Here is a 24,478-nt window from a genome sequence, read left to right as displayed (position 1 = left end):
TCCTGCTCAGTTAGCAGCTTCAGTACTCTAGGCATTGTCAAAGGAGTACCACCCAGCTTTGCTGAAGTACGGAACCCTACAGTCAGAATGTTGAATAAATAGAGAACAAATGTTTCTCCAATAACACACACAAGCTTCCATTACCAAACCCATCAAACCTTCAAGGATTAGTAGGGGTCATAAAAAAAAACTTGGCTGCTTTATCAGTGGAAAAGTAAACTAAACATCCCAAATGTCTTGGGAAGGTATGATTCATGATGTCTTGTGGTTTTCCAATGTAACTATGGATGTCTCCTACAGAACACTGGTCTTTCAACTTCTTACAGCTCTTTCCCATCTATTGTCTCACCAGTGCACTGGAAACTGAGGTTATAAAGCAACCAAGTCCTGCTTTACACACCCACCTCTGAAGCCAGCATGGGTGAATGTGCAGCTCTCTCAAACCTTGTTTTATTACTTACTAAGCTTGAATAAGTGCTGAGCATCAAACTTCTTAGTTGACTTCATCTTTTCTTAAGAAAAAATATACCAAATTCATTTCAGTGATCCTGTTTCCAAAGACCAGGATGAGAGAGGGAAATGAACTCCTGAAGCGGGCTATGCCTTTTGTTTCTCAGGCTCTTTCAGGTCGTGATTTGGCCCTACCAGATATTACCCAGTCTCCATTCTACACTGAGGAGAGATTAATCAAAAAAGTTTCTGCATATGCAACCACCACAGTTTACCTACAATTATGAAGATTTTTGCATAAATCAAGTCTGTGCAAGCTTCTACAACAAAACAAAGCATTTATGCTGTTTTAGTAAGACCACAGAAGATATTGAACATACAGGAAGAGGTGAGAAAGGATTGAAAGTATAATTAGTAACTCTTAGCATTACTTTTCCCTTTGAAAGGAATACACTAGTAACTCCACAAGATTTGCAAGGTTCCCCATGTAAATGGATGTGACTCCTGTAGATTTGATTAGCTAAATGAGAAAGAGGGTTTGTATTGAAAAGCCCTAAAACCACTCATTAGTTAAGCAGGATGTGGCCAAGAGTCTTAACAATGCACAAGCATGTCACAGTACTGTTAAACAAAGCAATTCCAGACCATGACATTTATCACCACCCTGCATCAATATACAACTCAAAATTCATTCAGATCCCCTTCCCAGGTCTCAAACACAACTTTTAGCTTTTCACTGTCATCAATCCAACACTAGCACACAGTTGACAACAACTACCCCTTAAAAATATAGGGAGAAATGTCAGGAACTTGTGCAGCTCTTGTTAATCAGCATAAACACCATAGAAGGCCCATGTTGGCCTCTTGACTGCAAGTTACTTACATTACCTAAACTGTAAAACACACCACATTTACAAGACCATGTAATTCTGTAAAGCTGCTCTTTCCAATGACCCTGTTTACGGCAGTCTCCCTAACAGCTGGACTGCCATAAGCAGTGGGAAAGAGGAACCTCAAAATCCAGCTCTTCCAAAATCACAGAATCATAGAATGATTCAGGTTGGAAGGGACTTTCACAATCATCCAGTTCCAATCCCCTTGCCATGGGCAGGGACACCTCCCACTGGATCAGGTTACTCAAATTCCCATCCAACCTGGCCTTGAACACCCCCAGGGATGGGGCAGCCACAACCTTCCTGGGCAACCTGTGTCAGTGCCTCACCACCCTCTTTGTGAAGAATTACTTCCTAATGTCTATCTTAATTCTTCCCTCCTCCAATTTAAAGCCATTGCTCCTCGTATTATCACTATCATATCACATGTCCCAAATCGGTCATCAAGTTCCATCAGACACTCAGATGTGAATACCATCCATACTATAAGAAATTTAATGTGAAACCTAATCTATCTACCAAAATAGAAAAAAAAAAAAATCACTGAAATGTTAGGTAAAACCACTCAGGAAGAAAACTTCACTTTATTATGTAGCATTTAAGTCACTATTCAGATTATCACTCTACAAGTCTTGTATCCCTTAAGGATTCACACTGCTGACAAGAAATCAGTGCATAAAAACTGAGCCAAAGTGAACAGCTTCTGAACTACAGGCAGTCAGAATCCCAATGTTGACATGTAAATCTGCAGATAGTATGAAATGGCTAAAAGAAATGATGACAAGAAAGCAAAACAACAGCTCCACATTCATGTCATTTCACATTAGCTAAGAAAGCAAAAGAAGCAATCTGAAGCCTCTGAAAAAGTCTCCATTTATCACTTCCAGGTGTTTTTGCCAGCTGAATTCCACACAATTTTCACTAAATTTCCACTGAAGAGGACAATGTCATCTCCATCTCAAAGCTGGAAAACTTATTTTCCCATTGGTGTGTGTCCATGTCTCGTTTACATCACTCATGGCACTCAAGACCGGGATCCTCACTCCAATGGGCTCCCCATTTCTCTGTCACAAGCTTAATGAAGTAGCTGTGACTTGCATACAGGTTGAGCTCCTTACTGATGTCCATCCACTTCACTACTCCAGCATCATCGCCTGCTTCCAGAGGGAGATTATCCATTGTCTCACCTGTTCACAAAACAAGAGTTAGGACATGCTATATCGCATCTTCTTTCCTGCTTTTTCTTCTCACATCTGATCAGTTTAACCCTTCCACGTGGCTCCTTCACAGGCAGCAACTATTAACTGCTTCTCAGAGAGAAACAAATAAAGTTGCTCTGTGATTCAGCATCAGAAACTATTTCACACTTGCACTATTTTAAGTCAAATCTGAGTGGCAGCGGTGTAACCCCTTGTCACCACTCCTAGGCTACCATGAGCAGCACGACAAGTTACTAGAAATCATTCTGACAACATGTAGTCACTGCCACAAATTTAGCCAATTCTTCTACTTCTATTTTTGTTTGGCTAACATTTGACTGCTTCCTTTCTCACACGTTATCTTACAGGATATTATCTGAATTCTGAAACATACAAGCTATGGAAAACCAGAATAATTGAAATTTTACTAAAGGCCCCAAAATCAAAAATAGTACTTGAGGGATGCAGAAAGGTTTCTGAATTGCTCTCTGAAGTTTCTTACTTTGTTTCCAAAAAGAGTCCCAGGACTTCATAGACAACAACCAAATAAATGCTTTCAAAAGTATTACAGAATATGTAATAGAAACACAGATCGAAGTACCTTTCCTGTTTCTGAGGCCTGATAAATCAAGGACTAGTGACATGTGAAACTTCACCACCAGTATCTAGTAACTACCCAAAACACTGGAAATGTCACTACATGAAGTCTCTGGAACGAGTCAGACATACTTGACTAGACTGAATTATCTCAAAAGGAGAGTGAAGAGAATCCAAGATAATAGATCAACCTAAGAACTAGCAATGTATGCCCATTCATAATGATTTATAGAAATAAATTAGGGTCCAACAATTACCCTGGCATAGTAATCAAGATAAAGGGTCTCTCAGAGCAATTACACCAAAGCAATAAATGCAGTGAAAGTCTGCCAATGGCCAGAGTGTGCTCCTGAAGCGCTACAGAAAGAAAAATAGCAGAAGAAACAGAGTAACCTTCCACACCAGACTCATTAAAAAAGAAAATTAAACCAACTTGAGATAAATACAGACACAAGAAGGAACCCTTGTCCAATGTTCAGTCTCCATAAGAAGGCACATGATCCATTGCTTAGAACTAGCTAACCAGTGCCCCAGCCCTGGAAACATTCGTCGTGCTGGAAAGAGCTCAGCAACCTGATCAGCAACCTGGACTAGTTAAAGATGTCTCTGCTCATTGCAGGGGTGTTGAACTAGCTGACTTTTAAAGGCCTCTTCCACTCAAACCACCCCTCCACAACCACCACCCCTTCACCACTAAACAATTTCAGGTGAAGTCCACATGTTCCTTATTTCAAGACTGACAGAAACCAAAGAAGAACAACTACTTGTCTCCTAAGATATTCAGCCATGACAGGAGACACACATGCCCATTTTTTTCAGTCCAATATTTTACACTTGACTTGCATGCTCCCCCAGTTTCATTGCAAATCTCAGCCCAGCATGCATTCCAATTTCAAACCAATATATACAGTAAAAGGCAACTAGAAGTCCACATGATGACACCCACCAGTTTCATCATGATAGTTCACAACCTCTGTCTCCATCCAAGCATTATCAGTGTTACGAGGGTCATCCACATATCCTCGGTACACCTACAGGCCCAAATGAACAAAAAAAAGCTCAGAATCACAACTGGAAACAAACAAGGTAGAATGAACACAAAGATTTTATTTTTCTTTCCCTGTAGTACATTGACCCTTATAGAGCTTTCAATAGTCCCTTCCATTTCATACATCGCAACAACCTGAGCATTACAGCTTTTCTTCATTTCAGCTACACTTCTTCAATTTCCATACAGCTGCAAGTTACACACACAGCTCAAGAGATTACCCCAAGAGAGACAGAGCTCACCACAAAGTGCTCCTGGCTGAACAACTTGTGTAGTTGCTTCTCCAACTCTGCTTTCTCCTCTGGTGTTTTCTGCAAGGAGTTCAAGGCCTCCTCCCCAAATTCTCGCTTCAGGGTGGCACTGATCTTCTCCCCTGGGTCCACCATTCCCTTAGAGGGGGGGAAAAAAAGCCATTATCCATCAGACTCCACTTATCAGTCCCTTTTGACTGGCCTTAAGTGTATTACATCCATCTGCATCACACTCAGGACATGGGAGGAGCTTAGTTATAAAGAGGAAACATAAACATCCTTCAAAACCTGCAACAGATTAAATAGTACCTGCATTAAGCAAAATGCATGGTCCGGATTAAATGCAAATGCCACCTTGCAAGGCAGAAACAGTAGAAGGCATGTCAGTTGATGCTTGTGAAAAGCCAGTTTACAGAGCATTTCTCCTCACCTCTGCAACACGATGCCATTCATTAAAAAGCACACTTTTATCACACATAGACCAGGTAGTGCCTGGGGACTTTACCAGCAGGGCAATGTCTACCATCTCCGGAGCTCTGCTCTTACCCCTGGAAGGGCCCATTCCCCACAGTCTCTCCTCTTGATAGCTACAAACTGCAAGATGCTTTTGCCGGTAGTTGGATGAGCAATTTTGTTGCCACTTCCATCTCTTTTCCACCTACAGCAAACAACAAACAAGAATATTCTTTGTTGAAAAGACGTGAAAGAGGAACAGCAAGGTGCAGGGTAAATGAAGTGGAAAAAGAACCATCACAGGGGAGGACCAACAGATACCATCCAGCAAGATCACAGCCAAAGGCGAAACACTGAGCTTTTCATACACCTACGCCTCCACCAACCACCTCTTCTTCAGCCAAAGGGCAGAAAACAAAAGCCATGTTTCTGCAGCCACACTGGCAGCAGCAGCTCCTTTGACAGATGTGCTCAGCACATCCTGTCAGCTGCAACACTCACGGAGCTGCACTTGTGCCTCTCTATAATGAGAGGGTCAGCGTGCCTTCTGCTAGATCAGAATGGACATGCACGCTACAACACCTCCAAACTGCTCACCCAGCTCCAGCATAAAGCCACAAATACCCACCATTGCCTTCAGTGAAGAACTGCAAAGAACTACCAGTAGTTAAAGCAAAAACCTAGCTAAACGAAGACAAAATAAAACCAGCATTTCTTTTACTTTAAAGGAAACAACAGCGGCATTGGTAGCCTCCTGAAAAGGGGAACGTGCATTAGGATGATTTTGACAATGGTTCTATCTTCAGCACGGCACTTACTAGCCTGCACTTCTGTTTACTATAAAATCTTCTCTGAATACTTCTTTTGTGTAAAAAAAAGGTTAACGTGTACCACAGATCCTCAGGCAAAAGCATCACTGAAACAGAGCACACATTGACAAAAAAAAGGAGCCAATCCCCATCTCCTCCTTTGATACAGCAGGCCAAGTTAGTATTTCCCACAGAGTGAAAGCAAGTATGCTGCTTCTTTTGTGGTTGAATCATTATGATGCAAAAACCTATCCCTGCAATTTAACATGCTGCATCCAAGGTCTTTTGGCATATCATGCATACAGTATCAAAATACCGTGTAATCCTTTCAGTTTTCACATCAGTTACTGAAGAGTATTTGTATCATGCTTTTCTATTGACTTAAATCATGCTTTTCTATTGACTTAAACTTTGTGGGTTTTTTTTAAAATATGCCTCCTCAGCATTTCAGAAGCAATTGCTTGACAAAGAGCAAGTCTCTACTCTTTTCCAGAGACAAAGACTGAAAAAAAATATGAAATTTTAGTTCTGCATGTCTACACATGTCTCCATTCAGATACCAAATACCTGAATGGGCTTCCTCATAGAGGAATACAAACAAAAGGCCCACAGGAAGCAACAGCCTGTCCAGAGATGCACAGAAAAAGAAAAATGTGGGTTTTTTTTTCTCTACTGCACAGCACTTTTCAGTCCTCTGTCCCTTACCTAGTTACAAGAGGATCAGCAGCATGGTTTGGTCCCCAGCGCCCCAACAATCCTCTGCCTGTGATGCCAGTCCTTCCCACCGGATTTCTGAAATGAGTGCCACAGTACATTAAACATATTTACTTGCCCATATACAAAATAGGCTCCAAGTATTCTAAAAAAGCAGCTTTAAAGAGGCTTTAAATAACGAGAGGTTGTTAAATAACAACAAAGGAAATATACATCCTTGTTGACCTGTTCAACAACCTCTGTTTCCATCCAAGCACTATCTGATGCCACTACATGCTTTAAAGAGCAAGAGAACAAAGCATGGTTTACTCCATCACCCTCTTTTTGTGTGTGATAGTACAGGGAAAGGAAATGTACAAAATGTCTTTGTCATCCTAGATCTCATGTCCTGAGATACTCCTGATCAAGCATTGTGGACACAACCTCATCCAAGAATGGAATCTATTCTCCAGAACTACAGACATGTACAAATGGCAGAAAACCGAGACATTTTTAGGTGAGGTTACCCATCTGTGCTATGCCAGGATTTGCCAGCAGGAGGAAATTCTGCTCTGCCAGGGCATGAGTGCTGCAAAAGCTTCCGAGCACATCACGAGGTCAAACTGCAGAAACAATTCATTTGACTATTAACAGTGTTAGTCTTTCTCCAACTTCAATGTCAACACAACCCTTTGCTATGGTAGTAAAGTCTAACCTTTTAGTGCCTCTCTGCCACAGCAGTCTTCCAGAAAGAACTCTGGTACTGAGGTATCATTTTTCTTGTCTCTAGGGGAGACTATCTTGATTTTGTTCTAGAAGGTTCTATGTATCAAAACTGACAGGCCTCCAAAGAGCTCTGAAACTACATCACTGAAATGAACGCGCAAATAAAACAAAACCCGCACTCACCGGGGCCTCCCGTTTTCAATCACATACAAGCCACTCAGACTCTTCCTCTCCACTTCTCCATCTCTCTCATTGAATTTGGGAGAAAAGCTTTCATCACTGTGTGGAAAAGAATAATTTAATAAAGAAAAGTTATGAAACACAAAGCATCACTCTGCCCCACAAAAGCATGAAGGCCAACCACCAGATCCACAATACTCGTTTGAACAATGAGCAGTTCTTACCATAATTGAAGTTGCAGGTCCTCCCTTTTCTATAGGGGACTACAAGGTCTCAACCTGTACCGCTGACAGTCTGTCTGTACACCATACTGTAGACATAAGTGTGCCCCTCTACAGTACTTAACATTGTATCTTTCTAGATTTTCATGTTTCAAAGGTGTTCTTGTTAAGGTTAGAGAAAGTAAAAGGACTTTATTCACTGATAAAACTAAAAAAGATTTTGCAATTTTTAAAAATTGAGTAGAATTTTTTATTAGGTATCATATATCAGAGTTGCAAGCAAAGAATCCATTCACTAATTTTAAAAACTAGCTTAATGCCAACCTCCTATATGCACCTCTGAAAACTGGTAGAGAAGCAGCTATCTGTCTACAGAACTGTATATCTCCCCCCAAGACCGATTCCTCTCAAATCATCAGAGGTTTCAAACTACTGATTACCCTCTTCCACACATAATTTGTTTGTGAAGTTACACTAATATCTTAAAAAAAGAGAGACTATTTTCAAGCATTACTTACACTTATTAACAGATTACCTGATACTTTCCTAACTCCACCTCAGCAGAACATTAGCAGTTCTACAGAGTCTGAAGACTTGCGCGCCTTGCAGTCAGCAGAATATTAAACCAATTAACAGCAAATAGAAGCACATGTTCACACAGCAATGGAAAAGGAGGAAGGTAAGGCTGAAACATCAAAAGCCATTATCTTCTGATCTTTCTACACAGCTGTGTATTCGCAGGAATTACCACTTCACATTACCAGAGGTTACCACTAGATGCATGCATCTAACTTTCTAGCCAAGAAGCGTACCGTATTCCTTGAACGGAGAATGTATTCACAGAATCAATACAAACGAATACACACATTTACAGAAAAGAACTACGGCCATGCATGAAAACTGTCACACTTCCTCAGAGTGCTCAATTAAAAAACTACAATTCTGCTTTAATTCTTTTCTCATCCTGTTTCAGTCTATGAACGAACAGGTACATTATTACAGTTTTCTCCCAAAACCTTACAGAGAATTAGAAGCTTTTTACTCAGTTCAAAACACAGAGAAGCACTACACGGGATAAACAGCTATCCATTATTCCAGTCAACACTATTTTTACCTTAATCACCAGCTCAGTGAAATCATGTGTCAAAGAGCTTCACAGCTAAACAAAACCACTCAGTTCTCTAACCACCATTTTCCTATGTCTTGACTTTCACACATCCCTGTACAATCACTTGTCACCTAAGCCGATGATCTTATTAACTCAGCCCAGTACTACTTCTTTCTTTCATGTTCACAGGAGAAAAGAGCAACAATTTCCACTCACTTGATTTGGGGATCTGCCCAATCGGGTCCAGCCAAAACAGACCTTGCAGTGTACTCCACAGGATTATAATCTTTCCACTCAATCAGCCAGCCCACTTTATCTTCAGGAACTTGGCTACGCTCAACGCATGATCCAGGATATGGGGATGTGAGAGCTTTGCTGTGGTAGAACTGCTTAACATTGTAACTATTGAACATGTTAATAGGATGAAGATGGGACCAACAGCTTACAGATGAGTTACTGAAATAAAAAAAAAGAAAAAAAGAAAAAAATCACCTAATTCATTAGGTTTTAATGCTGTTATTTAATTCTAGATCAGCACAGTACATTATAGCAAGCAGAACAGACTAGGCGTATATTATTGCTTCTTTTAGGCACTGTGCAAACGCATGCCTGGGACCAACAAATTCTGAATTTCACATTCAGCTTCTTGAAGCAGAATAGCTCTCTCCTAGACACACATGAAGATATCATTGCATGAGCGAGAAGCTGAGAACTAGAACTGCCATTCTGAGCTGTGGAACACTGAGCAGCTGCAGAACAGAATCATGGAATCATTTAGGTTGTAAAAGATCCTTAAGATCATCAAGACCAACCATAAGACTTGATCATATACAAGGAACAGTTCAAAGATATTTACCATAAATGCAGCAAAGAGACCTGCGTTTCAACAGTTCCTTCTTTTATTGAGGACGTTGGCAAATAAAAACTAGCAAATAAACTCTGTAAGACTCATTCTGAAGTTTTAGAAAGCAAATATGTGTAGTCAACATCACATCAACAAACAAAAGCAGCGTAACAAGAGTCCTGCTCTCACATCCAGTGATGCACCAGGTAAGAGGAAGAATCAAATAGCCAAAAGCCTGAGCAACACAGCTCTACAAGTTGCTGCAACAGCCAAAATATCATTTTGTGCAATAGCAACCAGGATATATACCTTGGGTTGTTTTGGTTTCTTGGGTTTTTTATGTTGGGTTGTTTTTTTTTTTCAAATTCCAAGAAAGCTAGAACTATCATAGAATCACAGAATGATTTGGGTTGGAAGGGATCTTTACAGTTCATCTAGCCCAACCCGCCTGCAATGAGCAGGGACATCTATAATGAGATCAGGTTGCTCAGAGCCCCATCCAGCCTGACCCTGGATGTCTCCAGGGTTGGGGCCTCCACTACCTCCCTGGGCAACCTGTGCCAGGGTTTCACCACCCTCATTGTAAAAAACGTCTTCCTTATATCCAGTCTAAATCTACATTCCTTTAATTTAAAAACATTACTCCATGTCCTGTCACAACAGGCCTTGCTAAAAAGTCTGTTCCTACCCTGGCCTGCAGGACCAGGGTAGTGATTCTCCCTCTGTACTCCGCATCGGTGAGGCCACACCTTGAATCCTGTCATCAGTTTTGGGCCCCTCACTACGAGGAGAGTGAGGTCCTGGAGCGAGTACAGAGAAGGGAATAAAGCTGGTAAAGGGATTGGAGAACAAGGGTTATGAGGAGCGGCTGAGGGAAATTGGGGGTTGGGGGGGGGGTCGGCCTGGAGAGGAGGAGGCTGAAAGGAGACCTTATCGCTGCCTACAACTGCCTGAAGGGAGGGTGTAAGAGAGGTGGGGGCTGGTCTCTTCTCCCAAGCGACAGGATGAGAGGGAACGTGCCAGGGGAGGCTCAGACTGGACATTAGGAAAAACGCCTTCACCAAAAGGTTTCTCAGGCAGCGGCAGAGGCTGCCCGAGGCGTCCCCACCCCGGAGGCGTTTAACACATTCGACGACCTGGAAGCCGCTCCCCTCCCCGGCGGTTCCCGCGCAGGGCGGGGCGGGCCGGACAGCGGCCCCGCGGTACCTGGGCTCCCGGCGGCCCCGGGCGGGCCGGGCGCACAGCGCGGCCGTCACGGAGAGCACGGCGACCGCCCGAGCGACAGCGGGCGCCGCTCCCAGGGCGCCGCCGGGGGGCAGCATGGGCCGCGGGCACCGCCGGGGGCCTGGCGCCCGTCTCCGCGCCTCCTCGCGAGCGCGGCCTTCATTGGGCGGGGCCGGGCCGGGCCCTCCCCGCGCCCCACGGACCCCGGGGGCGGGACTGGGGAGCCTGAGGGCTGGGATCAGAGAGCCGGGGGCGGGGCTCGGGAGCCCGGGGGCGGGGCTCGGGGCCTGCAGCAACAGCGCAGCGGCGGCGGCGAGCGAGCGCGCCCCCTGGCGGCGGCCGAGGGAGACGCTCCCCGCGCAGCACCCGCGACGCCGCGCAGCCTGCCCGGCGCGGAGCAGCGATGCGGGCGCTGCTGGACCTGCTGCTGGTGCTGGCCACGCTCCTCTACTCGTACCTGGAGGCGCTGGCCAAGCTGTTCGTCCCCGCGCGGAGGAAGCCCGTGAGCGGGGAGCTCGTGCTCATCACGGGAGCCGCGCACGGCGTGGGGAGGGCGACCGCGCTCGAGTTCGCCCGGCGCCGCAGCCGCCTGGTGCTGTGGGACATCAACCAGGTACCGGCCCCGCCGAGGGGGTTGCAGCCCAGCCCAAACCCAAACCGCCAGATCCCAACCCCAACCCGTCCCGCCCCGCCTCAACCCCATCCCACCGCGTCCCACCCCATCCCACCACAACCCATCCTATCCCCACCCACAACAACCCCATCCCACCACAACCCATCCTATCCCCACCCACACCAACCCCATCCCACCGCAACCCATCCTATCCCCACCCACACCAACCCCATCCCACCGCAACCCATCCTATCCCCACCCACACCAACCCCATCCCACCGCAACCCTCCTATCCCCGCCCACACCAACCCCATCCCACCACAACCCATCTTATCCCATCCATTCCACCCCACCCCAACCTACACCAGCCCAAACTATTCCACCCCACCCTCTCCCACCCCACCTCATCCCACCCAACCCACCCCAGCCCACCCTATCCCATCCCAGCCCATCCCAAGCAGTTGCTGCAGGGCCCAAGACCACATGAACCTCGTGAGCTCCAGGTAAGGCATGTGCAAGGTGCTGTCCCTGCACCTGGGCGACCCACTGTGTCCATATGGGCTGAGGGTGATGCTGACGACGACAATAATGGAATCATAGAAGGGTTTGAGTTGGAAGGGACCTTAAAGATCATCCAGTTCCAACCCCTCTGCCATGGGCAGAGACACCTCCCACCAGACCGGGCTGCTCAGGTCCCCATCCAACCCAACCTTGAACACCTCCAGATCAAGCCCACGATCATCTTCAGGGGCTCCTCTGGACACGTTCCAATGGTTCCTTCTTTTATTGAGGATGCTGTGTTTAGCTTCATTCCAACGCGTGTTTAGCTCCATTCCAACACTAAGGAATGAGGAGCAAGAGGTCAAAAAGAAGTACTTGATCAATACCTGGCTCCAAGCCTGGTGTGAGGAGAGGGGCTTTGGGTTCTTTGGTCATGGGGTGGCCCATGCAACCCCAGGCTTTCATACTAGGGATGGGGCACACTTGTCTCCTAGGGGGACTAAAGTCCATACTAAAAATCTAGCTAGGCTCATAAATAGAGCTTTAAACTAGATGTCAAGGGGGAGGGGGACGAGACCAGGCTAGTCAGGAGTGAGCCTGGAAATGGAACTCCAGTGCCTGAGAGATGGTGAGCTGGCAAGGACCATCAGTATGACACCACAGAGCAAGTAGAGGCGAGCACATCTGGTGACGGTTAAGGATGAAACTGGCACTGAGGCATTAGTTATTCCAAGGACCAGTCAATTGAGAGTGAACTCTATTCCCTTTATGAGGGCTGAAGGTTCTCCAGCCCAGCTGAAGTGCATTTACACCAATGCACACAGCATGGGCAACAAGCAGGAGGAGCTTGAAGCTGTTGTAGGGCAAGGAGACTAGGATGTCATTGCCATCATGGAAACGTGATGGGATGACTCATATCACTGGAGTGCAGCTATGGTGGGGCATAAACTCTTCAGGCGGGACAGGATCACCTTCTATGACAAAGTGACTCACCTGCTGGATGAGGGAGAGGCTGTGGATGTGGTCTTCCTGGACTTCAGTAAAGCCTTTGACACAGTTTCTCACAGCGCACACTCTCCTGGGTGGAAAACTGGTTGGATGGCCGGGCCCAGAGAGTGGTGGTAAATGGTGTTAAATCCAGCTGGAAGCCAGTTACAAGTGGTGTTGCCCAGGGTTCAGTGCTGGGTCCAGCCCTGTTCAATGTCTTTATCAATGACCTCGATGAAGGCATTGAGTGCACCCTTAGCAAGTTTGCAGATGACACTAAGCTGGGTGAAAGTGTCGATCTGCTGGAGGGTAGGGAGGCTCTGCAAAGGGATCTGAACAGGCTGGATCGCTGGGCTGAGTCCAGTGGGATGAGGTTTAACAAAGCCAAGTGCCAGGTCCTGCACTTGGGGCACAACAACCCTATGCAGTGCTACAGACTAGGAGAAGTCTGGCTGGAGAGCTGCCTGGAGAAGAGGGACCTGGGGGTGTTGGTTGACAGCGACTGAACATGAGCCAGCAGTGTGCCCAGGTGGCCACGAAGGCCAATGGCATCTTGGCTTGTATCAGAAACGGTGTGGCAACTAAAAAGCTCCCAAGCCAAGCCTTCCGTAAGAGGATCTGTAAACATTGAGGATATTGTGTAATATTTTCGGTGTCTGTTCATGCTCCCTATGGCTAAGATCAGGCTTTGTGTGTGCTTGTGTTCAAGTACCAGTTCCGTGTTCTTCAAAAAGGTGTGACTTGGGGCAGGGACAAGGAGATGGCAGACCATGTCACAAGTCTCCCACGGCTGCCAATAGAGCATTGTCCATGTTGGATGGAGTGGAGGAAGAAGGCAGACACTGAACTTGGTAGCAAAATTATCTCTGCTGCTGCAAAATATATTCTAACAGTGGAGATAAGCAGACAGTGAAGTATGTTGCCGAGGGCGGTAGTGGATCCTGAAGGTTGTAAGAACAACTTAGATGACGACAGAAAGTCAGAAACAACATGACCCTCTTGGTCCTGCTTGGAGGCAGAAAGATGGGCTTATTCTTTCTTTCACTGTAATATAAAAGATGGACATCACCAGATGCTCTTCACACTTCTAATCACAGCCAAAACTACCTCCAAAATGTTTAGACAAATGAGAAAAATGCCTAGACCACACTAAAGGAGAAAAGTATGGATCGATGAAAATAGCATCTTCATATTTTGACAGTCTTCTGTCACTGGAACAGATCTTCAGACCCAAGATGTGAACAGTTCACACATGGTTGTTCCTGAGTGGGGGGAAAAAACCCCACAAACAAACAAACAAAAAAAAAAACCCTGACTTTTCTTCCAGGGAGCAATGTTTGGGGTCTGGCATTCATCTGGGAATCAGTTTCAGTCTTTCACAGAGACGGGCTGTGTCCACAAATGAACTTCACGGAGCATCTCTTCCATATGTGTCAAAGCTGTTCTTGTAAGAAATTTCTCTCTACACTATGTACTTCGGAGCACACCTCTCTTTTCACATGCAGTCTGTGAATACTGAAATGCACAGGGCCACTTTTCATACCTTGGGGTGTCAGCTGGGCCGGTGTTTTAAGAGCTCTGCTTACAATCACGGGCCTGCCTGCTGTGCTGTGGAAGTCACACAGTGCCCCCTTTCTGCTGCCTAGCTATGTGTGCTTTTCCAAGGCAAACTCACCCTTGTGTCATATTCCCTTTCTGGCAGTCACTCTACAAAGTTCTAAAATTTAAGGTGGAAATACTAGTCCTCCCACAGAACCCAGCTACAGCTCTTTCACTGGGTAGGCATGAGCTGCTCAGCAGTTTAGCAGCGGTTATGCAAGCAGAACAAATCTTCAGCCTGCAACAGGCAGTGCCCGAGCAGCAACACATGAGCAGTGAGTACTGTTGTTCATGCCTATCTCTCTTTTCTGCCTCTTACAGCATGGCGTTGAGGACACGGCAGCAGAATGCAAACAGCTGGGAGCCACCGTTCACACCTTTGTGGTGGATTGCAGCAAAAGGGAGGAAATCTACAGCACTGCAGACAAGGTAGGGGAGCAGGGGTTTGCCAAATGCTTGCCCAAATATGCTTGATTTTCAGAAAAGTCGGTGAACCAAGAGGTTGTTGTATCCAAATCATACAGGCTCTTGGAATCTCCCCACTTCTTGCAGCTTTCTGTGCAGAGAGTGAAGTAGCACTTCTGAGATCAAAGCCAGCTTCAGCCTCTTTTGTGTGGCTTTGGCATATCGCACCGCGTTGCCAAGTTTGCTGTGTAGGCTTCCAGGCCCCAAAAGAACTTCTGTCTTTTAGTTTCCTGAACAGCAACACAAACAATACTGGGGACATAAGAAACATTTTATTGTAAACGATATGGTCTGGCTTGCTCAAAACAGTCTGTACACAGAGTGTGTTGTGTCCGTTGACAATGTGTGGAAGACTAAAACCTGGCAGTAATTAGGAGAAAAGCATCAGATCTAAACTGCATTTCATGGTACTACTGCACAGTTCCTACCACATCTGGAAAAGTGGCACAATCTTCCTCTCCCTAAAAGAAACATTAAGAATTAAATTAATCATTGCTTATCTTACTCAGCCTTGTATTTTTTGTTTGTAATGAGTGACATGTACCTTTCTGGGGTTTTCCTGTCCAAAAGGTGAAAAAAGACGTTGGGGATGTCTCCATCCTGGTGAATAATGCTGGTGTGATTACAGCTGCTGATCTTCTCTCAACTCAAGACCACCAGATTGAAAAAATGTTTGAGGTCAACATTCTTGCTCACATGTGGGTAAGGGACACAGACATCTTTAAACCTATGTGTTTTGGGGAGTGTTGCTGAGGAGGCGTGTTGAGACTAATGATTATCTTCAGCTACCAGCAAATTACAAAAAAGCGTCTTTTGGATGTGTATAGCACAGGGGCACCCAGCTTGACTGACTGTGAGGAAACTTGATTACCATCTTCCTGACCTGAGCCTGGCCCATTTTTTTCACTCCCTCTTTTCGTTCTCTGTTTTCTCTGCATGAGCAGAGAAACAGCCTCATCTGTGCATGGGTTGCACAAAAGACATCCACCACATGGCCTGAGTGGCCAGGCAGGTCAGGCAGAGCAGGAGAGGGCCGGCCCTGCAGCTCCCAGCACAGAGCAGCCACAGGGCACAGCGAAGCCTGGCCACTCCATGACTGCACCCACCAGCCTGGCCAATCTCCCTGGGAGCTCTTCCCTTTGCAGCAGCATCTTGCTGTGTCACCACCTTCCCTCCTTGTTCCATGAGCTACTCCCGAGCCCGTCTCACATCAATCCAGAGTTCCCTTATGATTTGTACCACTCCCATCTCTCTGTGGACTCTCTCCTAGCTTTCTTCCAGCAGTCGGGGTCAATGTGACACAACCGGGCCCTGTCCAAGCTTATCCTTGAGTCTTTGGCACCCTGCACTGATGCCTGCGCCAGGGAAGCTGCCAACAGGTCTCATGGAGTGGGAGGGTTTCTGCTGTTGTGGACTTGTTGTTTGTGGGGGAAGAAAAGAGATGGTACAGATAGATGAGCGCTTTATCTTACGTGCTGGTCTGAGTCACTGGCAGCGCTGACACCAACACCTGAAACCAAAAAAGCAGCACAGGAAAGATGAGAGAATCAGCTCTTGTTTATAGCCGACTTCTTGAAATGTTCCTGTTTGGAAGAAAAGGTTGCCAATTGTGCCAGCTGAACAGAGAATGAGTATCTCTGTGGCTCTCAGAACCTGAGATGCTGTGGTGCACATCGCATTAGTGCCAGCGCTAGTCACTTGGTTAATGATAGTCAGGGTCAGTGCCGAATATGCCTAAGAAAACTGTACTTTTCCTCCTTCTCCCCTCCATTATTGCTTCTTGGCTTAAATGACTTTCAAGACCACAAGAGCTTTTCTGCCAACCATGATGAACAACAACCACGGTCACATTGTTACAGTGGCTTCAGCAGCAGGTCATTTGGTGACTTCTTACATGGTGGCTTATTGGTAAGTGTTTTTAAAATCGGCTTCCTTCATATCTCTGACTTATAATTGCATCTTCTCCATCAGCAAGTAGAGAGTAACCAAAATAATCCTCCCACTGAATATAGCATGTCCAGAGCACAGTGCTAAGGAGGAAAAAAGCACAACAGTCAGCACTTAAGTTTGCCTAGAGGTTCACAGCAATTTGCATATTAGCTCTGACTGAATCAGGAGCAGTGCTTGTATGAAGGAAGAGTCGTGTGACACATGAGCTATTGAAAGCTTCTTTTTTCTCTCCCTCACCAATTCAGATGTTTGCTTAGGAAAAAGAAGGTATCCTCCTCCCATTGACTTCTGAGAAAGTAGAGCTGCTGAGAGTTGTTGTAGTGTTGTCAAGTAAACCACAAATGAGTAGCCTTTGATCCTCCCACCCTTGTGGCAGCAACTGTAGTGTATAGAAATACTTCTGCCATCATGAAGTAAAAGTGCTTTTCAACAATTACCTTTCAGAAGGTAAAAACACGGTGATACTTACTGTGTGGTTAGCGACCTAGCTGATGCAACTGAGAGGTCAGTGTTCACTGACTGATGCACACTAGTTAGCATTTTCTAAGCATTATGGACATTCATCTCTCTGTTCACCTCTAAGACAACTTTCTTTTAAAAGACACCCATGCTGCATTCCACAATTGCTCTCCCAGGCAGTGACATCTAATCCAGCACTGCAGATTGGCTAAGGGAAAGTTAGCATTAGTCTCTGCCCTCTCTCTCAGTTGGATCGCAATTTATTTGCCTTCTATTTAGTGCTGCCTGATCTTTTAGGCCGCTTTGCTTTGTAGAAGGCTACAAGTAGTATTTCTGCCTTCTCATCTATGCTTTTTCCCCTCCTGCAGTTCAAGCAAGTTTGCTGCAGTTGGATTTCATAAAGCTCTGACAGAGGAGCTGTCTACCCTGGGAATGGATGGAATAAAAACTACGTGTCTGTGTCCAGTTTTTATAAACACTGGATTTGTCAAAAACCCCAGTACAAGGTAACTATCAAAACTCTGCTTTCCTGTCCTTCCTTGTTTGCATCAAGGCACTACTTATTAACCCCAGCTTTAGGTCTTCTGTTCCAACCGAGTGTAGAATACCAAAGAGTGATTAAAGAGATTCTGCAGTTATGTTTAATGCACGTAATGATTGTATTTGAATTACCTGAGTCTGTGCATATGTGGAGTGCCCTCCATCAGCCGATACCATCCCTGTTTTACCACTCTGCCTCTTACTTGTATGCTTTCCTATGTAGGCTTGGAAAGATTTTGGAGGTGGAAGAGGTTGTAGAGGCCTTGATGGAAGGCATACTGACCAACCGGAAAATGGTTTTTGTTCCACCACATCTAAGCATTGCTTTACTTTCTGAAATGTAAGTAAGAAAAGAAAGGTGAGGTGGGTGAGGAACGTATCATTACAAATTGTCGGTGTATGCAAGCATCAAACTTGTAACATATGATAGAAGATGAGGTTTTATTTCATGAAGAACTGCATTTTGCACCAATGGTAGTAAAAATAAGGCTTGGCAGCATAGAGAATCCCAGGAATGGCAACTGGACCGCAGAAGTTCACATTCGTGCCTATTCCATTCTGTATCATCCTCAGTGTTTGACATCGCTGTACTCAGTTATTTATCATTCGAGATGTGACATCAACATACCTATAGTAGCTATGTCACTATCTGCAGGAGAAAATATTATTTTTAAACTACCACCCATCTGAAATATTTTTGTATGAGAAGTACACAGAAAGTAATGAAATAGCAGTGGTTCTTTCTAGTGATAACAGTAGACTTCATACACAAAGATTTTTTTTGAGCCTTCTCATAGGTCATCATAATCCACTTTCTGCAGCTAAATGTTCTCAGAGGAGCACTCAAACACTTTACAGGCTGATAGGGAGGGAGGGAGGGGAGAACAAGAGAATCCTTTAATCATGGATCACCATTTCACTTGGGCTTGCAAACAACACTCACTGAAACAGTAGACTCAGAGAAGTTCCAGGCAGAGCTGAGGACCTGCTGCTTATTAGTATTCGTCTCTTCATGACAACACCAAAGACTGAGGTCATAGAGGCTGGGAAAATTGCTTCAAAAGGGCTGTGTTACTTCTGTCTGCTACATAAATGAGGAGCATTGGCTGCCGCTTTGGTTCAGAGTGCTACAGACTAGGAGAAGTCTGTCTAGAAAGCTGCCTGGAGGAGAAGGACCTGGGGGTGTTGGTTGACAGCGACTGAACATGAGCCAGCAGTGTGCCCAGGTGGCCAAGAAGGCCAATGGCATCTTGGCTTGTATCAGGAATGGTGTGACCAGCAGGTCCAGGGAGGTTATTCTCCCTCTGTACTCGGCACTGGTGAGACCACTCCTCGAATACTGTGTTCGCTTCTAGGTCTGTCACCACAAGAAGGATGTTGAGGCTCTGGAGTGAGTCCAGAGAAGAGCGACAAAGCTGGTGAAGGGTCTGGAGAACAGGCCTTATGAGGAACGGCTGAGAGAGCTGGGGTTGTTTAGCCTGGAGAAGAGGAGGCTGAGGGGAGACCTCATTGCTCTCTATAACTACCTGAAAGGAGGTTGTAGAGAGGAGGGTGCTGGCCTCTTCTCCCAAGTGACAGGGGACAGGACAAGAGGGAATGGCCTCAAGCTCCGCCAGGGGAGATTTAGGCTGGACATTAGGAAAAAATTTTTCACAGAAAGGGTCATTGGGCACTGGAACAGGCTGCCCAGTGAGGTGGTTGATTCACCTTCCCTGGAGGTGTTTAAGACATGGGTGGACGATGTGCTAAGGGGCATGGTTTAGTGGTTGATAGGAATGGTTGGACTCGATGATCTGGTGGGTCTTTTCCAACCTGGTGATTCTATGATTCTATAAACCAAGATATGTCCTCTCACAGGCCTTTAATATCCAGTGTAGGTGCTCTGCTGTGGAGGCATACTTACAGAGCTCAGGTTCCAAACCTAGAACATTCTTGAGGCACTTGATAATTCCTTGTTTGGAAAAGCAAGACATTAGACAGTGGGAAAAAGGTTTTAAGTCTTTTTGCATCTAGGAGCTGCATTCCAACAGTGCAAATCTGCAGAAGCATAGACAAGTCAACCTAATGCTGTTAAAACCCTTGGAATAACTTCGCTTTTTTGTCTTAATTTGGGGCAGGGGACACAAAAAGACATAATTGATGAAAGAATAGCTCCTAGGAATGGAAACTGCACCTCAACATTTATATCTCATCTTTCCATAGGCTTGCTGTTTTCCAGAGCATAGAACACTCAATATGCATCTACCTCTGTTCAGTGTTGAACCTTCTTGGATCCTGCAACAATATTGCAAGCCAAATATTGCCCAGTAGATACCTGGCCTAGGAAATGCCTTAAAAGAACATGTGTAGGACTGAAACTAGACAGAGAGGTTGATGAGGGCTATGTATTCTTTGGAAATAACACCCCATTTAAGCCTTGGTCTCAGTCCATGCATCTTCATGCTTCTGCTCCAGACCAGTGCCTTCCCTTACCTGTAATGCTGGGGTTTTGCCATAATATAAGTTTCTTATCTCACACTTAATGTCATGTTATTATCTCTTTCAGGTTGTTTCCAGAACGTGCCTTGACTGTTTTGAAAAAGTTGACTAATGCCAAGTTTGATGCAGTCATTGGGCAGAGAAGCACTCAGTGAAAAGCAAAAATTGATTCTCATTTCCTAGTGGCAAAAGTGAAAACAGAACTCGTGCTGAGTGTAGTTCAGCCGGATTGATTCAGAACAGAACAAAGATAGATCTTCCAGGCCACCATTTCCAAGCATACCTAAGGGTTTACCCCACATTTTCAGCAGGGACAATCCTGCATAGCATGGGATGTTAACAAAGCAGAGGTGCACCTCTAGAAGTTTAAAGGGCTGCATTGCCTGTATGTTGCATTGCCTCTATCTTCTAGCACTAAGGCAGATGGGAATTCCCTCAAACCCTGTCAGCACGGCTGAGAATGTATTAATCTGGACCCATCCCTGAGTAAAAATATCTTTCAAGAAGCATTTTATAGAGGAGGTGGGTGGCCTGTTTCACCTCAATTTATCTTTTTAAATTTTAAAGAATTTTGTGTGCTTTTGTAGTGAGTACCTGAAATAATACAGGCTTATGTGTAATCTAATACCTTATTGCATCAATTATTAATTTTGCATTAGCACCGTCAACACACCTTTTTCCAAATAAATAAAAGTTCTCTAACCCAAAGTTGTCTCTCAGTACTGAAAGTAGTAACCAGGTCTGAGTAAGGATGGTGGACCAGGTGCCGCAGCGGTGAAAGGGTCAACTAGCATCTGCTGACCACTAGACCAGGCTGCAGGGATGAGGCAGGTCACTGGTCACACTAGGAAGCCACATCAGGATCAGCAGTGCATGATACACTGGAAGTGCAGACCATGCAAGGCCAAGGCCAGGGCTTAAATGTGGGTGCCAGGCAGGGGGTGCATGGAGGAAGGCTCCAGATGAGCCTTTTCACAGCTCTTCATCACCAGCTGACAGCCTGCTCTGACGAGACCCAACATGACCAGGAGGTTAAACCCCCAAAGGTCTTTGGCCTAAGGTACAAGAGAGCAGCACTTGATGACACAGGTATCAGAGACATCTTCAGAGCATGGGTTATTTTTCCATGCACTTGTGCAACTCCTGACTGGCACCTGCTGGCTCACAGCCATCTGAGGGAACCCTGAATACACCGCTGTCCTTGGCACAGCTAGAAACAGGTGGCTTCCGGAAGAATCTGTCCCACTCATCAGAGCATTTCATGTTGTTCTGTAAACTGAGGTTCTTCAGTAAGGAGAGAGCCCTCATAGAATCATAGAATCACTAGGTTGGAAAAGACCCACCGGATCATCGAGTCCAACCATTACTATCAAATATCAAACCATGCCCCTTAGCACCTCGTCCACACATGCCTTAAACACCTCCAGGGAAGGTGACTCAACCACCTCCCTGGGCAGCCTGTTCCAGTGCCCAATGACCCTTTCCATGAAAAATTTTTTCCTAATGTCCAGCCTAAATCTCCCCTGGCGGAGCTTGAGGCCATTCCCTCTTGTCCTGTCCCCTGTCACTTGCAAGGAGAGGCCAGCTCCCTCCTCTCTACAACCTCCTTTCAGGTAGTTATAGAGAGCAATGAGGTCTCCCCTCAGCCTCCTCTTCTCCAGGCTAAACAACCCCAGCTCTCTCAGCCGTTCCTCATAAGGCCTGTTCTTCAGACCCTTCACCAGCTTCGTTGCTCTTCTCTGGACTCACTCCAGAGCCTCAACATCCTTCTTGTGGTGAGGGGCCCAGACCTGAACACAGTGTTCATGGAGTGGTCTCACCAGTGCCGAGTACAGAGGGAGAATAACCTCCCTGGACCTGCTGGTCACGCCGTTTCTGATACAAGTCAAGATGCCATTGGCCTTCTTGGCCACCTGGGCACACTGCTGGCTCATGTTCAGTCGCTGTCAACCAACACCCCCAGGTCCCTCTCCTCCAGGCAGCTTTCTAGGCAGACTTCTCCTAGTCTGTAGCACTGCACAGGGTTGTTGTGCCCCAAGTGTAGGACATTTGGCCTTGTTAAACCTCATGCCATTGGACTCAGCCCAGCGGTCCAGCCTGTCCAGATCCCTTTGCAGAGCCTCCCTACTCTCCAGCAGATCCACGCTTCTACCCACCTTAGTATCATCTGCAAACTTGCTAAGGGTGCACTCGATGCCTTCATCCAGGTCATTGATAAAGACATTGAACAGGGCTGGACCCAGCACTGAGCCCTGGGGAACCTCACTAGTCACTGGCCTCCAGCTGGATTTCACACCATTTCCCACCACTCTCTGGGCCCGGCCATCCAACCAGTTTTCCACCCAGGAGAGTGTGCGCCTGTCCAGCCCAGAGGCTGACAGTTTCTGAAGCAGAATGCTGTGAGAAACTGTGTCAAAGGCTTTACTGAAGTCCAGGAAGACCACATCCACAGCCTTTCCCTCATCCAGCAGCCGAGTCACTTTGTCATAGAAGGCGATCAGGTTAGTTTGGCAAGACCTGCCTTTTGTGAACCCGTGTTGACTGGGCCTGATCACCCGGTTCTCTTGCATGTGCTTCATGATAGCACTCAAGATCACCTATTCCATGCATGTTGCCCCCTTGCTAGGATGACAGTCTTGTCACATTGATGAGACACTTGAAGCCACAGCACATCTGTTAGACTTTTTTATTGTGCTTAATTCCACCTATTCTTACCTCGTGAGGAGTCAAAGGATATAAGAATACAGATGCTTCAAAATCCCTGTCAGAGGAAGCAGCACGCTGACCAAAATGTTTGTCCTCAACACTGAAACATAAAGGCTAAATTTGACAACCATCTCTTGTATTGCTGTCAAGCATTCTTAACTTTCCACCCAGCTTAGCTTCTCCTGGGACATAACTTTCATGTTTCTAGGACCTGATGGCTTGAAGCCTTGTTCAAAGGAAGCATACAGTACAGTTCAATGACTCCAAAGAAAAATGTTCAAAACCATGCCTAGATAGAAAAGTCAACATGCTGATGAGCAGCCCCTCTTCTCAGACAGGGTAAGGACCAGCTCCAGTAGGAAACATCAGACAACATTTGGCCTTTCCTGGCCCATTGTTCCGAGTAGCTGTGAGCATCATTCAGTCCTAATCGCAGTATCAAACTGGAAAACAAAATCCATCTAAGGAATGATTCTGCAGAGTCTGTTCCTCAGCACACTTGCAGTCTCTCAGACCCCAGAGTTACCAAGCAACACAACATCTGCACTACTTCATATGTGGGTATGGTTCCTCTCTGTCTATACTACGGCTGCAAGCCTGCTCCTTGGCATAAAGAGACAGGTGCAAAAGGAAGGGTTTAAACCATCATCTCCTGAACAGCAGTGACAGAGTTGAAGCAGCAGGCCGCCCAGGCTCCTCAGCTCCCTTCCTGGCCTCAGCAGACAGCTGAAGCTTATCCCAGAGTCCAGTTGTTACAGATGCCCAGCAGGACTCTATGGGAGCAAGCTTCATACAGCCACCTACAGCTCAGCTAAGTCCCAAATTTGAAGAGCAGCACCTCACGTCCTGCCTTTGGGCTCCTTATGAGTCCGGTTAGTGACTCTGGCCTGGGGCTCTGCCTCCCTCTGAGGTGTCTCTTGGAGTTGGTGCCTCCCTGCCTTTCCTGTCTCCTCGGCCTCAGCCACAGCACTGACGGGAGCCCCTGCCAGGAAAATGACAGCCCCACTGAGCCGTGCAATTAGGGTCTGGCCCAAATGCCAATGTGTTAATTAAGAAAAGAATCAAGTTCCAAGAGGCAAGTAGGAAGCTCTGAATCTCTCTGCTGGAGCTGACCCGGTTTCCCACAGAGAAGATGTACAACGGTGCAGCCAAAACACCAGGACAAGATAAAGTCCTTTTCAACAACACTAACATTAACTGGTGACCGATTTTGGTCGGAGGACAAACATTTGTGCAACATTCACTCTTTTCCAACAGGCTCAAAAATATTCTTAACCATTTAAACAAGACCTGGGTCCATCTAGTTTTCTAACTGAAAAGCAAAGGCACGAGGTCAGCAATCCTTTTCAAAGAAGACCATGCAATTACATTGTTAGAGGCAGACAAATCACCTAAAACTCATTTTCTCCTGTTTCCTCTAAGCTTTCCTGTTCTGGCTAAGATTCTAGAGCCATTTTCCAAAGGACTGGAGGAAACCAAGCAGC

At 45.9% G+C, this 24,478-nt stretch overlaps 2 protein-coding genes across 2 annotated transcripts; one reads left to right on the top strand and one right to left on the bottom strand.

The window, feature by feature from the left end:
- Positions 1 to 1,894: 1,894 nt before the first annotated feature.
- Positions 1,895 to 10,819, bottom strand: NUDT9 (nudix hydrolase 9). The gene is made up of 8 exons (XM_069855365.1): positions 10,679 to 10,819; positions 8,845 to 9,084; positions 7,303 to 7,398; positions 6,406 to 6,492; positions 4,985 to 5,096; positions 4,430 to 4,576; positions 4,086 to 4,170; positions 1,895 to 2,530 (listed from the first exon to the last, which is right to left on the bottom strand). Exons 1-8 carry the CDS (start codon positions 10,792 to 10,794, stop codon positions 2,355 to 2,357), a joined length of 1,059 nt encoding a protein of 352 aa, XP_069711466.1. The 5' UTR covers positions 10,795 to 10,819; the 3' UTR covers positions 1,895 to 2,354.
- A 232-nt stretch (positions 10,820 to 11,051) lies between these two features.
- On the top strand, positions 11,052 to 20,754 carry LOC138719853 (estradiol 17-beta-dehydrogenase 11-like). Its single transcript, XM_069855364.1, has 7 exons — positions 11,052 to 11,309; positions 14,718 to 14,825; positions 15,432 to 15,563; positions 16,663 to 16,769; positions 17,639 to 17,776; positions 18,034 to 18,150; positions 20,356 to 20,754. Exons 1-7 carry the CDS (start codon positions 11,100 to 11,102, stop codon positions 20,441 to 20,443), a joined length of 900 nt encoding a protein of 299 aa, XP_069711465.1. The 5' UTR covers positions 11,052 to 11,099; the 3' UTR covers positions 20,444 to 20,754.
- The last annotated feature ends 3,724 nt before the right edge of the window (positions 20,755 to 24,478 follow it).

Source organism: Phaenicophaeus curvirostris, chromosome 4 (genome assembly GCF_032191515.1).
Source record: "Phaenicophaeus curvirostris isolate KB17595 chromosome 4, BPBGC_Pcur_1.0, whole genome shotgun sequence".
In the NCBI taxonomy this organism is placed as follows: Eukaryota; Metazoa; Chordata; class Aves; order Cuculiformes; family Cuculidae; genus Phaenicophaeus; species Phaenicophaeus curvirostris.
The sequence above is the reverse complement of the archived record's forward strand: the minus strand, read 5'-3'. Positions and strand labels throughout refer to the sequence as shown.